General features: G+C 43.9%; 1 protein-coding gene across 2 annotated transcripts in view; it reads right to left on the bottom strand.

The window, feature by feature from the left end:
• Positions 1–19,985, bottom strand: part of LOC106568853 (glypican-5) — a 203,903-nt gene that overhangs the window by 51,387 nt on the left and 132,531 nt on the right. For both annotated transcript variants that reach the window (XM_082960825.1, XM_082960826.1), the window contains one exon: positions 8,262–8,400. In XM_082960825.1, the coding sequence (XP_082816951.1) occupies positions 8,262–8,400 (139 nt within the window). The remainder of the gene's footprint in view (positions 1–8,261; positions 8,401–19,985) is intronic.

Here is a 19,985-nt window from a genome sequence, read left to right as displayed (position 1 = left end):
TCCCCAGGAAGGTGTTTGGGAAACACTGCCACAGACATTTCAACTGTTAAATCTGTAAATTAATGAATAGTTCCTGGGTCAGAGGTCATCCCTGTAAATTAACAGCGCCCCAGAGGCAGGTCCAGTGGCCTTGTGAACTCACCGGCACATCAATATACTGCCACACACACACACACAAACAAAGAGCATGCTCATACGCACACACAAGACCACACCCTACATAGCAACCACTCAGCAGGGAAAGAGACCATCGAGGTCAAAGCAGATGTTTACTGAGATAGAGAGAGAGAGAGAGAGAGAGAGAGAGAGAGAGAGAGAGAGAGAGAAAGAGAGAGAGACGAAAATGAGAAGAGTCCTGACCTCCACCCACAACAAAACATTCTCTCTTGTGCCACAAATCAGATCTCTCCACACCTCTATAATAGTTGACTGGACAGTCCAGCACACTGTATAATAGAGGTAGGTGGGGAGGGTGGGGAGGGTAGAGGGGTGAGGAGGGTGAATTAAGGTGGATGAGAGTGGAGGGGTGAGGAGGGTGGAGGAAGGTGAAGGGGTGTGGAAGATGGAGGAGGGGTGAGGAGGGGGAGGAGCGTGGAAGTGGGTGGAGGGGTGTGGAGGGGTGAGGAGGGTGGAGGGGTGAGGAGGGATAGAGGGGTGGAGGGGTGAGGAGGGTGGAGGGGTGAGGAGAGTGGAGGGGTGAGGACGGTGGAGGGGTGAGGAGAGTGGAGGGTGGAGGGGTGAGGAGAGTGAAGGTGTGAGGAGGGTGGAGGGGTGAGGAGGAGTCAGTTGGATGATTAGGTAGCCAATGAGAAAATCAAAGTCATCAGGTTTTCTGTCTTCTCAATAATCCCTTCTCAATCCTCCCCAGGCCTGCCCAAGGCTCTGTCTGAGTGTGTGTGTGTGTGTGTGTGTGTGTGTGTGTGTGTGTGTGTGTGTGTGTGTGTGTGTGTGTGTGTGTGTGTATCAGGGAGGCTATAAATCGTATCAGTGAGGGACAGAGGAAGGATTGTTTGAGAACAGTTTGTTTCTTTGCCTTCCACAGGTTGGAGGATTTAGAGTTAAGCTCCGTAGCAGCTGTGGCCATGTGTTTGCACTGAGAGAGAGAGAGAGAGAGAGAGAGAGAGAGAGAGAGAGAGAGAGAGAGAGAGAGAGAGAGAGAGAGAGAGAGAGAGAGAGACAGACAGACAGACAGACAGACAGACAGACAGACAGACAGACAGACAGACAGACAGACAGACAGACAGACAGACAGACAGACAGACAGACAGACAGACAGACAGACAGACAGACAGACAGACAGAGTGACAGAGAGAGTGACAGAGAGAGTGACAGAGAGAGTGACAGAGAGACAGACAGAGAGAGAGTGACAGAGAGAGAGAGTGACAGGGCATGAACCGGACATGGTTGATCAGTGAAGCAGATGGACTATTCTCATTCTCAGATGTTTTCCAAAGATAGGATGCCCAAGCAAGGTGAAATAAACAATAAAACGTTATGGCACACAAATGTTCCAAAGGAATAGAGACATTTCAAATGTCATATCATGTCTATATACAGTGTTGTAACGATGTCCAAATAGTTAAAGTACAAAAGGGAAAATAAATCAACATAAATATGGGTTGTATTTACAATAGTGTTTGTTTTTCACTGTTTGCCCTTTTGTTGTAGTAACAAGTTAAAAATATTGCTGCTGTGATTGCACCCTGTGGTATTTCACCCAATAGATATGGGAGTTTAACAAAATTGGCTCTGTGTAATTGGAGGGAAATACGTGACTCTAATATGGTCAGACATTTGGCAGGAGGTTAGGAAGTGCAGCTCACTTTCCATCTCATTTTCTGGGCAGTGTGCACATAGCCTGTCTTCTCTTGAGAGCCAGGTCTGCATATGGCGGCCTCTCTCAATAGCAAGGCTATGTTCACTGAGTCTGTACAAAGTCAAAGCTTTCCTTAATTTTGGGTCAGTCAGAGTGGATTCTGATCATTAGCGGCCTAATTCTGCTCTGCATGCATTATTTGGTGTTCTACGTTGAATACGGAGGATATTCTGCTCTGCATGCATTATTTGGTGTTTTACATTGAACACGGGGGATATTTTTGCAGAATTCGGCATGGAGAGTCTCAATTTGGTGTTTGTCCCCTAATTCTGCTCTGCATGCATTATTTGGTGTTTTACGTTGAACACGGAAGATATTCTGCTCTGCATGCATTATTTGGTGTTCTACGTTGAATACGGAGGATATTCTGCTCTGAATGCATTATTTGGTGTTTTACGTTGAACACGGAAGATATTCTGCTCTGCATGCATTATTTGGTGTTTTACGTTGAACACGGAGGATATTTTTGCAGAATTCGGCATGCAGAATTCATCAATTTGGTGTTTGTCCCATTGTGAATTCTTGGTTGGTGAGCGGACCCCAGACCCCACAACCATAAAGGGTTCTATAACTGATTCAAGTATTTTTTGCCTGTATTTTTTGATGGCATAGAAGGCCCTTCTTGCCTTGTCTCTCAGATCGTTCACAACATTGTGAAAGTTACTGTGGCGCTGAAGTTTAGGCCGAGGTATGTCGTTTTTTGTGTGCTCTAAGGCAACGGTGTCTAGATGGAATTTGTATTTTTGGTCCTGGCAACTGAACCTTTTTTGGAACACCGTCATTTTTGTCTTACTGAGATTTACTGTCAGGGCCCAGGTCTGACAGAATCTATGCAGAAGATCTAGGTGCTGCTGTAGGCACAGAATCACCAGATCATCTCTCTTCCTCTCTGTCTCTCTCTCTCCCCCTTTCTCTCCATCTACACTGGTGTTATGATGGTTATTACAGTGGGTTGTTCACTTGTAAACATAGCTGTAGAGGTTAAGGAGCTAGCCAGCTGAAGAGTTCCATCAGCCACTCCTGGTGTCATAGTTTTCTCCTTCATCTGAAGATATCTCGAAGTCAGAGTCAGACCAAAATGCAAACGTGATGTGGATATTTATCTTTTAATGTAAAGAATAAAGAATACACGAAAAAAAAAATAAACATGGACGACTTCAGACAGGCCAACAGGCTATACATACAAAAAGACTAGCAGTGTTAGCACAACCACCCACAAATACAAGTGACAAACATACTCCTAATTATATGATTCCCAATCAGGAACAACGATCACCAGCTGTCCCTGATCGGGAGCCACACAGACCCACATAGAAATACAACACCCAGAACACACATACACAGACATACTCTGCCACGTCCTGACCAAAACTACACAACAACACCCTCTGCTGGTCAGGACGTGACACCTGGGCTACAATCACCTATCCGGACCCGGTTAACTGCCGATGCAGAGCCCCATCGGGCCTTCACAACTGGACTACCGACGTTATCTGCCCGAGGGAGTTATCCAACTGGCCCCTCCGTCGCGACGTAACCTGAACGCCCATCTGCGGCCCACTAATCGTTAGCTGTCTTATCGGCTGCTATCTGAATAGGTCTATCGGACAATTTTCTTGGTCCACTATAACTATAACTATTTTGCCAATTGGACTGGTCCCCCCTACCACACGGAACCCCACTAATGTACAGACGGAAACGCGCGAGGTGGCTAAAAACAGACCTCCCTCCATCTTCTGCCAGCTTGCTACCTATGGCCCGGCTAGCTGTCTGAATCTCTCTGGACCCTTATGATCACTCGGCTAAGCATGCCTCTCCTTAATCAAATCAAATCAAAATCAAATCAAATTTATATAGCCCTTCTTACATCAGCTGATATCTCAAAGTGCTGTACAGAAACCCAGCCTAAAACCCCAAACAGCAAGCAATGCAGGTGTAGAAGCACGGTGGCTAGGAAAAACTCCCTAGAAAGGCCAAAACCTAGGAAGAAACCTAGAGAGGAACCAGGCTATGAGGGGTGGCCAGTCCTCTTCTGGCTGTGCCGGGTGGAGATTATAACAGCACATGGCCTAGATGTTCAAATGTTCATAAATGACCAGCATGGTCAAATAATAATAATCATAGTAGTTCTCGAGGGTGCAACAAGTCAGTAACACAAGAGTAAGTGTCAGTTGGCTTTTTCATAGCCGATCTTTGAAAGTATCTCTACCGCTCCTGCTGTCTCTAGAGAGGTGAAAACAGCGGGTCTGGGACAGGTAGCACGTCCGGTGAATAGGTCAGGGTTCCAGCAGGTCTGGGACAGCAGATCTGGGACAGGTAGCACGTCTGTACATAGTCAATATGCCTTGTCCATTGCTGTTCTGGTTAGTGTTTATTGGCTTATTTCACTGAAGAGCCTCTAGCCCTGCTCATTATACCTTATCCAAACTTTCGGTTCCACCACCCACACATGCTTTGACATCTTCTGGTTTCAATGATGTTTCTAGAGACAATATCTCTCTCATCATCACTCAATGCCTAGGTTTACCTCCACTGTATTCACATCCTACCATACCTTTGTAATTACATTATACCTTGAAGCTATTTTATCGCGCCCAGAAACCTGCTCCTTTTACTCTCTATTCCGGACGTCATAGACGACCAATTCTCATAGCTTTTAGCCGTACCCTTATCCTATTCCTCCTCTGTTCCTCTGGTGATGTTGAGGTGAATCTAGGCCCTGCAGTGCCTAGCTCCAATCCTATTCCCCAGGCGCTCTCTTTTGATGACTTCTGTAACCGTAATAGCCTTGGTTTCATGCATGTTAACATTAGAAGCCTCCTCCCTAAGTTTGTTTAATTCACTGCTTTAGCACACTCTGCCAACCCGGATGTCCTAGCCGTGTCTGAATCCTGGCTTAGGAAGGCCACCAAAAACTCGGAAATCTTCATCCCTAACTACAACATTTTCAGACAAGATAGAACGGCCAAAGGGGCGGTGTTGCAATCTACTGCAGAGATAGCCTGCAGAGTTCTGTCCTACTATCCAGGTCTGTACCCAAACAATTTGAACTTCTACTTAAAAAAATCCATCTATCTAAAAACAAGTCTCTCATCGTTGCCGCCTGCTATAGACCACCCTCTGCCCCCAGCTGTGCTCTGGACACCATATGTGAACTGATTGCCCCCCATCTATCTTCAGAGCTCGTGCTGCTAGGTGACCTAAACTGGGACATGCTTAACACCCCAGCCATCCTACAATCTAAGCTTGATGCCCTCAATCTCACACAAATTATCAATGAACCTACCAGGTACCTCCCCAAAGCTGTAAACACGGGCACCCTCATAGATATCATCCTAACCAACTTGCCCTCTAAATACACCTCTGCTGTTTTCAACCAAGATCTCAGCGATCACTGCCTCATTGCCTGCCTCCACACTGGGTCAGCGGTCAAACGACCTCCACTCATGACTGTCAAACGCTCCCTGAAACATTTCTGCGAGCAAGCCTTTCTAATTGACCTGGCCCGGGTATCCTGGAAGGATATTGACCTCATCCCGTCAGTAGAGGATGCCTGGTTATTTTTTTTAAATGCCTTCCTCGCCATCTTAAATAAGCATGCCCCATTCAAGAAATGTAGAACCAGGAACAGATATAGCCCTTGGTTCTCTCCAGACCTGACTGCCCTTAACCAACACAAAAACATCCTGTGGCGTTCTGCATTAGCATCGAACAGCCCCCGTGATATGCAACTTTTCAGGGAAGTTAGAAACCAATATACACAGGCAGTTAGAAAAGCCAAGGCTAGCTTTTTCAAGCAGAAATTTGCTTCCTGCAACACAAACTCAAAAAAGTTCTGGGACACTGTAAAGTCCATGGAGAATAAGAACACCTCCTCCCAGCTTCCCACTGCACTGAGGATAGGAAACTCTGTCACCTCCGATAAAGCCACTATAATTGAGAATTTCAATAAGCATTTTTCTACGGCTGACCATGCTTTCCACCTGGCTACCCCTACCGCGGTCAACAGCACTGCACCCCCCACAGCTACGCGCCCAAGCGTTCACCATTTCTCCTTCTCCCAAATCCAGTCAGCTGATGTTCTGAAAGAGCTGCAAAATCTGGACCCCTACAAATCAGCCGGGCTAGACAATCTGGACCCTTTCTTTCTAAAATTATCTGCCGAAATTGTTGCAACCCCTATTACTAGCCTGTTCAACCTCTCTTTCGTGTCGTCTGAGATTCCCAAAGATTGGAAAGCAGCTGCTGTCATACCCCTCTTCAAAGGAGGGGACACTCTTGACCCAAACTGCTACAGACATATATCTATCCTACCCTGCCTTTCTAAGGTCTTCGAAAGCCAAGTCAACAAACAGATTACTGACCATTTCAAATCCCACCGCACCTTCTCCGCTATGCAATCTGGTTTCAGAGCTGGTCATGGGTGCACCTCAGCCACGCTCAAGGTTCGAAATGATATCGTAACCACCGATAAGAAACAATACTGTGCTGCCATATTCATTGACCTGGCCAAGGTTTTCGACTCTGTCAATCACCACATCCTTATCGGCAGACTCAATAGCCTTGGTTTCTCAAACGATTGCCTCGCCTGGTTCACCAACTACTTCTCTGATAGAGTTCAATGTATCAAATCGGATGGCCTGTTGTCCGGGCCTCTGTTAGTCTCTATGGGGGTGCCACAGGGTTCAATTCTTGGGCTAACTCTTTTCTCTGTATACATCAATGATGTCGCTCTTGCTGCTGGTGAGTCTCTGATCCACCTCTACGCAGACGACACCATTCTGTATACTTCTGGCCCTTCTTTGGACACTGTGTTAACAACCCTCCAGACGAGCTTCAATGCCATACAACTCTCCTTCCATGGCCTCCAACTGCTCTTAAATACAAGTAAAACTAAATGCATGCTCTTCAACCGATCGCTGCCTGCACCTGCCCGCCTGTCCAGCATCACTACTCTGGACGGTTCTGACTTAGAATATGTGGACAACTACAAATACCTAGGTGTCTGGTTAGACTGTAAACTCTCCTTCCAGACTCACATCAAAGATCTCCAATGCAAAGTTAAATCTAGAATTGGCTTCCTATTTCGTAACAAAGCATCCTTTACTCATGCTGCGAAACATATCCTCGGAAAACTGACCATCCTACCGATCCTCGACTTCGGTGATGTCATTTACAAAATAGCCTCCAATACCCTACTCAATATACTGGATGCAGTCTATCACAGTGCCATCCGTTTTGTCACCAAAGCCCCATATACTACCCACCACTGCGACTTGTACGCTCTCGTTGGCTGGCCCTCGCTTCATACTCGTCGCCAAACCCACTGGCTCCAGGTCATCTACAAGACCCTGCTAGGTAAAGTCCCCCCTTATCTCAGCTCACTGGTCACCATAGCAGCGCCCACCTGTAGCACGCGCTCCAGCAGGTATATCTCTCTGGTCACCCTCAAAGCCAATTCCTCCTTTGGCCGTCTCTCCTTCCAGGTCTCTGCTGCCAATGACTGGAACGAACTACAAAAATCTCTGAAACTGGAAACACTTATCTCCCTTACTAGCTTTAAGCACCAGCTGTCAGAGCAGCTCACAGATCACTGTACCTGTACATAGCCCATCTATAATTTAGCCCAAACAACTACCTCTTCCCCTACTGTATTTATTTATTTATTTATTTTGCTCCTTTGCACCCCATTATTTCTATTTCTACTTTGCACTTTCTTCCACTACAAATCTACCATTCCAGTGTTTTACTTGCTGTATTGTATTTACTTTGCCACCATGGCCTTTTTTGCCTTTACCTCCCTTATCTCACCTCATTTGCTCACATTGTATATAGACTTATTTTTCTACTGTATTATTGACTGTATGTTTTTTTTACTCCATGTGTAACTCTGTGTTGTTGTATGTGTCGAACTGCTTTGCTTTATCTTGGCCAGGTCGCAATTGTAAATGGTTAAATAAAGGTGAAATAATAAAGGTGAAATAAAATAAATAAATAAAAGGTGCAGAGTAAATAGTTTGGCAGTCTGGCCGTATATGTGAAAACAAAGCTGTAACAGAGACCTCCACTTTGCAATACAACATAGTCCTGCAGTTTGTATTGGAGGAATATGGTCCAAGAAACGGACTTGCTGTAACATCTGAACCCACAACTCTGATGGTGTGTGTGTGTGTGTGTGTGTGTGTGTGTGTGTGTGTGTGTGTGTGTGTGTGTGTGTGTGTGTGTGTGTGTGTGTGTGTGTGTGTGTGTGTGTGTGTGTGTGTGTGGTGCGTGTGCGTGAGTGTTTGCGTGAGTGTGTGCGTGAGTGTGTGCGTGAGTGTGTGCGTGTGTGTGTGTGTGAGTGTGTGCGTGTGTGTGTGTGTGTGTGTGTACATGTGCGACTCACAGTTCCTGACCGTCCCCGTTCCAGATCCTTGACACCCGTCTTCATCGTCACAGTCTCCGCTGCCATCCTCTGTGTCGCCACTACCCAGCTCCCCCCAGGACTCGCTCTGGCCCAGCCCTGGCAGCATGTCCTGAATCTCCTGGTGGACAGACAAAGCATTATGTTATAAGACAGGAATGAACACTCACAACGGTGTACCAATGGATAAATTGCTGCGATTATGGAGTACCTGAATGCAGGATACAGATAATCCCATTGCACAGCCTCTCTACTTTTCTCCCACTCGAACCCTTTATCCAAACTATCCCCTATCAGATGCTTATCAACACAACCAAACAGACAATCATTGAAATAGGGTCCAACTCAAGTGTTTGCCAAGATAATTATTATTTGTCAGTAGCAGAATCAGACTGGAACCTCAAACAAGTCTCAAAGGTTGTGTCAGTCTTCTACACCCAAAGGTACTCTATTCCTCTGTCTATCTTCAAATGGAGCCCTCTTAGCCACATCATAACACATTGGGAGTAAAACAGCCAGTAGCATCAGCGCGATAGCATATTAGCTCTGGTTCCTGCCACCTCAACAGCGTATCCCTTCACACCCCACCGTGTGACAGCGTCTGTGGGCCGGGGCGCTGCCAGCGACAGCCTTCTGCTCCAGAGGACCCAAGGGTCTTTATGAAGAACACTGTGATCTTTAAATCGACTGTGTATGTGTTGTGTGTGTGTGTGTGTGTGTGTGTGTGTGTGTGTGTGTGTGTGTGTGTGTGTGTGTGTGTGTGTGTGGTGTGTGTGTGTGTGTGTGTGTGTGTGTGTATGGTTCATTTCCCTGTAGCCTCGCTGACACATCAATCACGACAAATGACAACAAGTGCCCGTGAGGTGAAAAAGGAACGATTGACGTACTGGGGGATGGGGGGTGGTAATAATAGAAAGAAAGACTGAATGTTCTCTAAATGGAGGATAATGAAGAACAGGCTGAGATAATTAGGGATTTTCTGTTACTGAAGCCAAGCTTTGTAAAACTTTATTAGAATTCTCTGTAAAACTCTTTTAGAAATCTTTTAATTACTTTTTTGGCGGGAGATCAGCTTAAATATTGCAGATAGATTGTAGGTTAAATCAATTTAATTGTTTGCATCATTTCCAATCCCCATTTTTATTTGTATTTTTTCTCTATACTTTTCCGCCCTACCCTGATTGGAGTAAACTAACGGACAACAATACTTTTACTGCTACTTACAGCTATTTTCGCTCACATCTACGGTACCTGTAGTTGAATAATTATACATACAGTACCAGTCAAAAGTTGGGACCCACCTACTCATTCAAGGGTTTTTACCTTTATTTTGACTATTTTCTACATTGTAGAATAATAGTGAAGACATGAAATAACACGTATGGAATCATGTAGTAACCAAAAAAGTGTTAAACAAATGAAAATATATGTTATATATGAGATTCTTCAAAGTAGCCACCCTTTGCCCTCATGACAGCTTTGCACACTCTTGGCATTCTCTCAACCAGCTTCATGAGGTAGTCACCTGCAATGCACTTCAATTAACAGGTGTGCCTTAATTAAACACATTTTGAGGGGGTATACAGACGATAGCCCTATTTGGTAAAAGACCAAGTCCATATTATGGCAAGAACAGCTCAAATAAGCAAAGAGAAAAGACAGTCCATCATTACTTTAAGAGATGAAGGTCAGTCAATAAGGGAACATTTCAAGAATTTTGAAAGTTTCTTCAAGCACAGTCGCAAAAACTATGATGAAACTAGCTCTCATGAGGACCGCCACAGGAAAGGAAGACACAGAGTTGCCTCTGCTGCAGAGGATAAGTTCATTCGAGTTACCAGACTCATAGATTGCATCCCAAATAAATGCTACACAGAGTTCAAGTGACAGACACATCTCTTCATCAACTGTTCAGAGGAGACTGTGTGAATCAGGCCTTCATGGTTGAATTGCACTACATAAGGAATAGGGCGCCATTTGGCAACCATCCTTCACCACTTTCCTTTCTCTCTTACCATGTTCTTTCACCTTGACCATCTATAACTACTTCACACCACTGCAAAAGAAGCCTCTCCTGTACTGAGTTGCAACATGAAAGGCTAGTCACGATGATTAGAGAGACTGCCCATCCAATCTGCATTTTGATTGGCTCTTCCCTTCTTCCCTCTCAGCATGGGGTGGTCTAATTGGATGCCCCGCTGGCCATTCCAGGAATGTTATTTCTGTACTGTTCAAGGTCTTTTTTGTTTCATCAGAACATGTCTGAGATAAGGATCTCCTGACACAACGTCACAACTTAAAAATAGACTTTGGAGTAGAAAGGTAACGTGAACAATGTAGAGTTTGTATGTGTGCTAGAGTATGCTTATTTATAAAACCCTCTTATGCCTCACTCCCCCCCTATCTGAGATATCTACTGCAGCCATCCTCCTCCACATTTAACACCCGTTCTGCCAGTCACATTCTGTTAAAGGTCCCCAAAGCACACACATCCCTGGGTCGCTCCTCTTTTCAGTTCACTGCAGCTAGCGACTGGAACGAGCTGCAACAAACACTCAAACTGGACAGTTTTATCTCAATCTCTTCATTCAAAGACTCAATCATAGACACCCTTAAAGACAGTTGTGGCTGCTTTGCATGATGTATTGTTGTCTCTACCTTCTTGCCGTTTGTGCTGTTGTCTGTGCTCAATTATGTTTGTACCCTGTTTTGCAGAGGTGTGGACTCAAGTCACATGACTTGGACTCAAGTCAGACTCAAGTCACAAATATGATTTACATTTTAGTCATTTAGCAGACACTCTTATCCAGAGCAACTTACAGTAGTGAATACATACATTTCATTTTAATTTCATGCATTTTTTTTTTTGTACTGGCCCCCTGTGGGAATCAAACCCACAACCCTGGCGTTGCACACACCATGCTGGCATTGCAAACACCATGCTCTACCAACTGACCCACAGGGAAGGCGTTGATGATGACTTGCAACTCGACTTTGACTTTAACACCAATGACTCGTGACTTTACTTGGACTTGAGCCTTATGACTCGACCTGACTTGATACCCTCCCCAAGCCCAAATGTTAAAAACAATGCTATTTTAAAAAGTGTGCAGCGCATCAACTCTTCATTTAACGGATTACAGTTTGAATCGGACAGCAGCCAATCAAATTGTGCCAGCGGAGAAAAAGTTGCGCGTGGCAGTGCAGAGGAATGTCGGCAGGTGAATTCAGATGGAGCCCTTGGAAAGATGATACCCAAATTATTATTTTCGGATATACAGACTACGCTGTAGTCAACAACAAAAAACGGATTGCAAACTTGCAAAACATGCGGGAAGAAAATTACAGATGGAGGCGCAACAACTTCCAACTTTGTGCGACATTTGAAGCTGCACAAAGAACGGTCAGTCGTGGCTAATATAGCCGACAGCTATATATAACTTTGTTAGTATAGCATGTAGGCTAGCATAACGTTAAATCAATGAGCCTCCACACAGTCAGCCAGTGCGGGAACGTAATCATTGGACTCAAGATTGAGACCAGGCAAGATTGTGCTTCTGCCCCGCTCAATTATTTTTTTATATGCTTACAGATTTGAACAATACCAGATGAACAAAAGTGTCACAAGTCAACCACAACAGTCTCCAATCTCACAGTTCATGGAGACCCGTGTAGGGCGGTACAGCGTGAATCATCCACAGCAGAAAGCTATCAACAATGCAATACTGTCCGACCTGGTTATCGATTGCAACTTGCCTCTGTCTATTGTGGAAAACAAGAGTTTTAGTCACTTTCTGTCAGTGGTTGACAGTATGTACAGCCCAGTGTGTCGTAGAACATTGACATCAAAAGTAGAGAACCTCGCTACAGAAAGACGTTCAAAACTGAAAACTAATTTGAGCAACACAGACCGTGTTTCAGTCACAGTGGACATTTGGTCCGACCGGAAGATGAGGGGGTTCCTTGGTGTCACTGTGCACTGTATGGAGAAAGATGGAGAGAGGATACAGCTCAAGTCCAATCTCTTGGCCTGTGACTGCTTCAAAGGCCCACACACGGCCGAAATAATCTGTGAGCAATTTGAGGCCATATGTGGTGAGTACAGCATTAAAGATGAATTGGACTATATCATTAGTGACAATGCTGCCAACATGAGAAAAGCATTCACGGTGTGCTTCCCCATTGAACAAGAAGATGAAGATGATGATGAAGATCACCTTGATGACCCAGAGCTCTGGAATGACCTGACCCTGGAAGACCAGCAAACAGTGGATGCTGCTATTGCAAAAAAAACTGTGCTTGCAGTGTTTTGCCCACACTCTCCATCTGGTGGTGGGAGATGGCTTGAAAGAAACAAAAGTTATGACTCCTTCTCTTTCAAAGTGATCAAAAATCAGCTCACTGCTACATACAAACACAACATTCAAAGAGGTGTTTGAGGCTGAATTTGGGAAAAGAGGCATCCCTGCTGCTGTCAACACAAGATGGAACTCAACACTGAGACAAGTGAAGGCAGTTATCCAATGTGACTATCTAAAGCTCAGCATGTTCTAGAAAAGGCTAGGCACAAGGAGTTGTTGTTCACAGTACGGGAGTGGAATAAGTTGAAGGAGTTGGTGGACATCCTGAAGTCATTTGGAGAAGCAACAGATATGACACAGGGGGAGAAGATAGTCACAATCAGTTCTGTTGTTCCCTCGGTCCTGTCCCTGAATCACCACCTGGAGCAGCGGAAGCCTCAAGTCCATTTCCTGAGCGGCCTGGTCAGAAGTCTCCAGGCATCCCTGAACAAAAGATTTTTCGGACTCTTCATCAATGTGAAAATGGCCAGGACACAAGATGGAATCACTGCCCCCTTTTCATATCCAGTCTAACTCAAAGCAGCTGCCTTGGATCCGGCTTTTTCCCTGATGTGGGTGGAGCACCGTGTGCTGGTCAAGGAGGAGGTCAAGGAGGAGGTGGTACAAAGAGTGAAAGGTAAATATTATTGAGTTTAATGTAACTTTTTCTCATAATTTAATCCAATTGACTGCAACAATAATACTTTTTCAGTTTAACGCACTGCATCACCAATACTCTAATACCGGCCTTTTTGTTTCTGCTTTTACATGATTTGCCAGAACTGATTCTGCAAGATGCTGCAGGGACTGAGCAAGCTGTGCCTCTTCTTGATGAGGAAGAGCGAGGTGACCATAGTCTTGGACAAGAAGAAGGGCTGTTTGCAGCATACTGTAAGAGGCAGAAGAAAGCTGTTGGGATCCCTCCAGCACTACAGCTAAGTCACTACCTTGACATATGCGAAGGACAGAATGCCCTCTTGTTCTGGACAATGGACAGGAAGGCTCTTCCTTCACTGTCCCGAGTGGCCATCAGGGTCTTGGCAGTGCCTGCCTCCAGTGCTCCGGTGGAGCCTGTCTTCAGCCATGGTGGCATCATACTGCGGCCTCACCGTGCACAAATGACTGACAGACTTTTAGCGAATTTTGTCTTTTGCAAATACAATGCATCATAGGGCCCTGAGATAAGAGAAAAAAATGAAACTGTCTACGCATTACACACACACACACACCACACACACACACACACACACACACACACACACACACACACACACACACACACACACACACACACACACACACACACGTAGTCTCCATGTTCAGGTTTTATCTCACATCTTTGGGATCTGTATTTTTTTCTCAGACATTCAGGCCAGTGTTCAAATTGTAGGTCTACTTGAAGTTCAGTATCAGTTGTTTTGATGTACCTTTTAATAAATGATTGTAACTTTATGGCAGAATTGTTTTAGGTGTCTAGAGTATATCTGGAGAGAGAGAGAGTACTACAATATTTCGTTTTTGTTGTCATATTGATGTGTCTTTCTCATGGCTACCCATGTATTTCCATGGAAATATCAAGTTTTTTTGGAAAGTCAAATCAAATCAAATTTATTTATATAGCCCTTCTTACATCAGCTGATATCTCAAAGTAATAAATATATATAGTTTTAAAAGCATTCATGATTTTCAGAAATTGAATATACTATTACTCTTGTTAAATATGAAATGGTATTACATTTGGTGAAGAGCGCATTATGACTTGTTTAGGACTCAAAACTCAAAGTTTAGGACTTGAGACTTGACTTGACGGTCTTGACTTGAGACTTGACTCGGACTTGCCTGTCTTGACTTGGGACTTGACTTGGGACTTGAGGGCTAAGACTTGAGACTTACTTGTGACTTGTAAAACAATGACTTGGTCGCACCTCTGCTGTTTTGTGCTGCTACCATGTTGTGTTGCTGCCATGTTATGTTGCTGCTGTGCTATGTTGTTGTCTTAGGTCTCTCTTTATGTAGTGTTGTGTTGTCTCTCTTGACGTGATGTGTGTTTTGTCCTATATTTTTATTTAATTTATTTATATTTTTAATCCCTGCACCCAACCCAGCAGGAGGCCTTTTGTCTTTTGGTAGGCCGTCATTGTAAATAATAATGTGTTCTTAACTGACTTGCCTAGTTAAATAAAGGTTAAATAAAAAAAATTTAAAGTATGTACTGCATGCACACACACACACACACACACACACACACACACACACACCACACTTATGTGAGCTGAGAGCATCAGTCCATAGACGCAGGTGACCTTGGTAGCAGTTGGACCAGTCACACAGATGAAGGTTTGAGTGGACAGTGGAGTGACACAAAGTGGTAGAGACACTCGTCCTTGACACGATGACACTAGGGATCCGTCGGTCACTCAACATCTTTGACACTGGAGGTGACATCTTGGTTGATTGTGACATTTAGAAAAGTGGCCGCTGTTGTCAAACAATGCTTTCTTCATCAGACCACTTCAAAAACTCAAGAAAGCACATAGTATTTCAAAAGGAATTTTAGTCTCTGACCATTTCCTAATTTATGCATGGTTTCACACAAACTCTAAGGCTTCATGTGACAGTTCTGTATCTTTATGTAATGACAGTAGCCTAATCTTCTTTTTTGAGACACTGTACATTGCTCAAGACAAGGCAATGTCAAATATAAAAGGAAAGAGGCCAGAATGGAATGAAAAGCCACACTTGACTAAACACAGAGAATCCATAAGCATAGAGATGACAGTGCTGCCCCTCATCTAAGTCTGTTTCATTCTTATTGGGCAAATATTAGCTTTTCATTAGGAATTCACCAGCACCTCTCTTTGTCTTTCTCTCTCACTCCCTCTATCTCTCTCTCTTCAGACATAGGTTTCAAAGTCATCAGGAGACAAGAAGCTACTTAATGCAAGTTCTTATTATTCTCCCTCTGTACTAGATAACAATACAATAGAGAGAGAGAGAGAGCGACAGAGAGAGCGACAGAGAGAGAGAGAGAGAGAGAGGGAGAGGGGAAAGACAGAGAGAAGGAGACAGGGGAGAGGGGAGATTTGAGGAGTTCTTAAGGACTATGAGTTCTAATGTCTTGAAGGTGTTATATATTAGTTTATATGGGACAACATGTGCTTCAAAAGTAGCTAGAATTCATATACCGTAAATTCCGGACTATAAGCCGCAACTTTTTTCCCAGGCTTTGAACCTCGCGGCTTAAACAATGACGCGGCTAATATATGGATTTTTTCCGCTTTCAATTTTTTTTTCTCCAAAAAAACACATTCTGTGACGTGCTCAGTTTTTTTTTGTTTACTGTTTAGATTAAATCGAGCGCTCTCAAACTTCCCATCATTCTGATTACGGTAGTCATTTTGTCACCCTCATCATGGCAAAGACACGGAGAAATGCATATGATGCAGCTTTCAAGTTGAAGGCGATTGATCTGGCTGTTGGAAAAAGAAATAGAGCTGCTGCACGGGAGCTTGGTCTTAATGAGTCGATGATAAGACGTTGGAAACAGCAGCGTGAGGAATTGACTCAGTGCAAAAAGACAACTAAAGCTTACTGCAAATTTTTTATTTTTTGTTACAAGCCGTGTTTCGTTAAAGCCTATTTATTTTTCTTACAAGCCGTGTTTCGTTAAAGCCTATTTATTTTTCTTACAAGCCGTGTTTCGTTAAAGCCTGTGTAAAGTTCATTTGTTTCAATGTACCGGTAGGCACCTGCGGCTTATAGACATGTGCGGCTTATTTTTTTATTTATTTATTTATTCACTGGGTGCGGCTTATATTCAGGTGCGCTTAATAGTCCGGAAATTACGGTAGGCCCAATATAGGCCTTTCCTTTCTCTCTGTTGTTTGGATATACTGGTAAAGTTACCAGGTTGTTAGCTAGCTAGCCAATGAGGTAACGCAACTGAACAAAGTGTCAACAAATGATAAACAACCCGTGAGTAGTTTTAGTACGGCCCATGACATGGTTCATAAAGGCAAAATGCGGTCCTGTCGATCTGCTAGAGGAAGAACAAAAGGTTGTGCCAGTAATATGGGTCAGATCATTTGAACGGTTTGAGTTAGAAACAAGTACTTTCCGCTGTAGTAATGGTCAAACAATTATTGTCTGGGAGATTTCTTTTATAGGCGAACAGTGTTCTCCCCCAAAAAAATCCAGGTCGCAGAGCAAAATATTTAGGAGCATATGCAACCTTTAGAGCCCTGTTTACGATATAACTCAGGCCCCAGAGTTTTTCCTGGTGAAGTCAAAGAGTTAGGAAATAGTCCTACCCCTACACCCTATATACACCTAACCCACAACAACGCAGCCCTACACTATACAGATACTTCATAGAGGTCTTTCCATCAGATCAGGTAACACCTACAGTAAACTTCACTTCTCACTTCACAGCTTTTCCCGCAAAGGTGAAAGTTGCACACAATAGTCCCCAGATCATACGATAGCTTGTTTTATAGGCAGTAGCTATAAGGTTAAGCAAGGGTAACATATAAATCACTAGCGATATGTGTTTCTATGGTAATGAGTAATGGCACCAGATCATGTTGCATGCTGTTGACAGTGGCATTTGTGTCCCCTTGTGTCCCTTTGTCCTGCCTATTTTGAGGCCAGGGTGAGAAATGCTTGGCTAGGCTAACATGAGTAGCATCAGGTGCACACATGGCCATAGGGTTAATAACTCATAATAGGCACTGCGGTGCTTCTTTGTCTGTCTGTATTTCCTCGGTCTCTGCATTGTCACAGAAGTCACATGTACTGTACTCTGTACTGTATGCAGTGCCGGCCCAGCCAATAAGCGACATAAGCGGCTGCTTAGGGCCCCGCGGGCAGGTAGGGGGCCCTCGACCAAGAGGGGTCACTAACTTGTTTTGCCCATGAGGTGGAGGACCACCAACCACATCTCGCTTAGGGCCCCCAAATAGCTAGGGCCAGCCTGTATACTGGTGATTATGAACTGCACTGCAGTAGTCACGTTCTTGGCTGGGGTTGAAGCTATTGAGACTGGGAAGTGGGTGTAAAGTTTTTTATGGTCATTTATCAAATGGACACTCAACTACTTTCGCTCTACTCTGTCTATTTACCAAGTTCCAGATTTATCAAATCAAATCACTTCATTTAGAGTGAAAGTGAGATTAATCCAAAGGGATAGAGTGGTTTAACCTATACGGTAATGTTAATTGAGCAAGGGCAAGTTTACTAACACCTCGCCAGAAACAAGTTACAAACTACACTCAAGTCAATTGTATCTTCCCTGCACTGATGCAGATATACTGATATACCTTGGCAGCATCAAGGACAACCTGTTAGTAGAGTAGAGCGAGAGAGAGAGAGAGAGCGAGACAGAGCAAGAGAGAGAATAAAAAATATACTTTTCTTCCTCGGTGGTGGGAAGCGCAATAAACTCATTAACCTGTAATTATGCAAAGTAACCAAATGAAACTGCTAATTCAATAGCCCTATTCATGACTTGATGAGCAAACAAGCGTCTGGGGCTGAACAGCATATAGCTAGATAACCAACTAGCTCTCACAGTCTCAAGTCAGAAATAGACGTTGAGCCATGTTTCTCAAGCATCAAATTTCGAAGTTGTTGCAAAAGTCAAATTTCAAAGTGTTTAAGGTTATGTTTAGGCATTAACTACGCATGTTTAAGGTTATGGTTAAGTTTAGGCATTAACCCCGAAATCTTAAGGTTAGGTATTAACTCTGAATGGTTAAGGTAAGGGTTAATTTTTGGGATAGGCTTAAAACAAATATATAAACTTTATATTGCTGGATTAGAACTTGCAACCTTTGGAATCAAAGGCAGATGGTTACACTCATGCACCATCCCTGTCCAGAATTCTCAAGCAAAAGCAAAACTTACTTGAAGGTAACAGCTCTCACTGTTGCCCCTAGTGGCCAGTTTCCACGTCATCTCCCAACGTCCTCAGACATGGATGGACGTCGAATACTGACTTGTATCACAGGTAACCTGGCTGAGATAATCCACCGACCAGGTATTACCGTAAAGGTCGACTTTAGGCACGAAAAACTATCCAACTTCGCCCGAAATGGGGTGTGCCTTTGGTGGTTCCTCAATGTATCATTCTGGTCATGCGCGCCAGTAATGTTGATGTAATTTCACAGGATTTGTTTTTGGACGGAAGCTGTAGATATCTGTAAGAAATGGCACTTCTGTAGCCAAATATCTTATTCATATATTTTGGTGATTTTTTTGTTGCATTAAATTAACTGGTATGATTGTGCATTGATCAGTTTAAAGCCATTATTTTCGCATTTTTGCCCAAAGTCGACCTTTAATATCCCTACAACTTCCGAAGATATTATACACAACACTATTCCTGCTAATGTGTGTGTGCGTGTGTGTTACAACACCGTTTGGCCCAGTCGTCTTTAAAGCCCCCCTTTAATTAATGAGAAAATCAAGTCCGTTAATTAAAACGCTGTGGCAACCGCCTTCACAATGACCGTGGCGACTCGTTAACTGGCGGCATTCCAAAATGTTGTGTTTTTGTTTGTGTCGGGATGCATGGTTGTTTATTACCGTCCCAATCTCAATGGAGCAGGAGTGGTTTGAAAAGCGCAGTAAAGTTCATCGTGATATAGCAGCTATGTGGAGGCAAGGCCCATATTCTCAGTCCACCTAAATTGTATTCGGGTGTGAGGAATATTCTAGATAAAGCCTTTCAATAATGTGATTTTATAGGGGCTTTATATGGTATCATTGACGGGATAGGCTTCCCTCTGCCTATGTGGCCTGTTCTGAAAAGGGACTGTGGAAGTACTAGAAAGTAACATTTAATGCCCATGACATCAGTGTGCTGCGCACGATGCCCAGTTTGATGCCAACTACAAGTCCCCAGTCTTCTTCAGATATTATAAGGTGGGGTGTTTTCCCTGACCACAAGATCTCACTGGGAAAAACTCCAGTCCCTTCTCGTGTGTATCACGACGAGGACAATTCCAAGAGAAAAACAAGAACTAGCACTAGGCAATGTGGTGCTACATTCCAAAGGACAGGGAACAATTTCTACTCTGGCGATGGATTGATAAAGCTATTTAGGTTCAACGCCACTGTGAAGGAGGGATAGGAAATAGAGCGCTTACTTCCTGTTTGATGTCGTCAATGACAATCTTCAAAAGTAACAAATCACAAATATGAATCCGATTGGTCATGCTGCAAAGTGCACCTAAGTAGCGCACCAACAGACTTCAGAGGAATCAAAAATGCATTCTTCTGATTGGTCACGCTCTAAGGTGCAGCTATAGTGCGCCGGCCACCCTGGAAACAAAGTGTATACCACATGGGCGAGACTGAGATCCTC

Source organism: Salmo salar, chromosome 14, assembly GCF_965601325.2.
Source record: "Salmo salar chromosome 14, fSalSal1, whole genome shotgun sequence".
In the NCBI taxonomy this organism is placed as follows: Eukaryota; Metazoa; Chordata; class Actinopteri; order Salmoniformes; family Salmonidae; genus Salmo; species Salmo salar.
The sequence above is the reverse complement of the archived record's forward strand: the minus strand, read 5'-3'. Positions and strand labels throughout refer to the sequence as shown.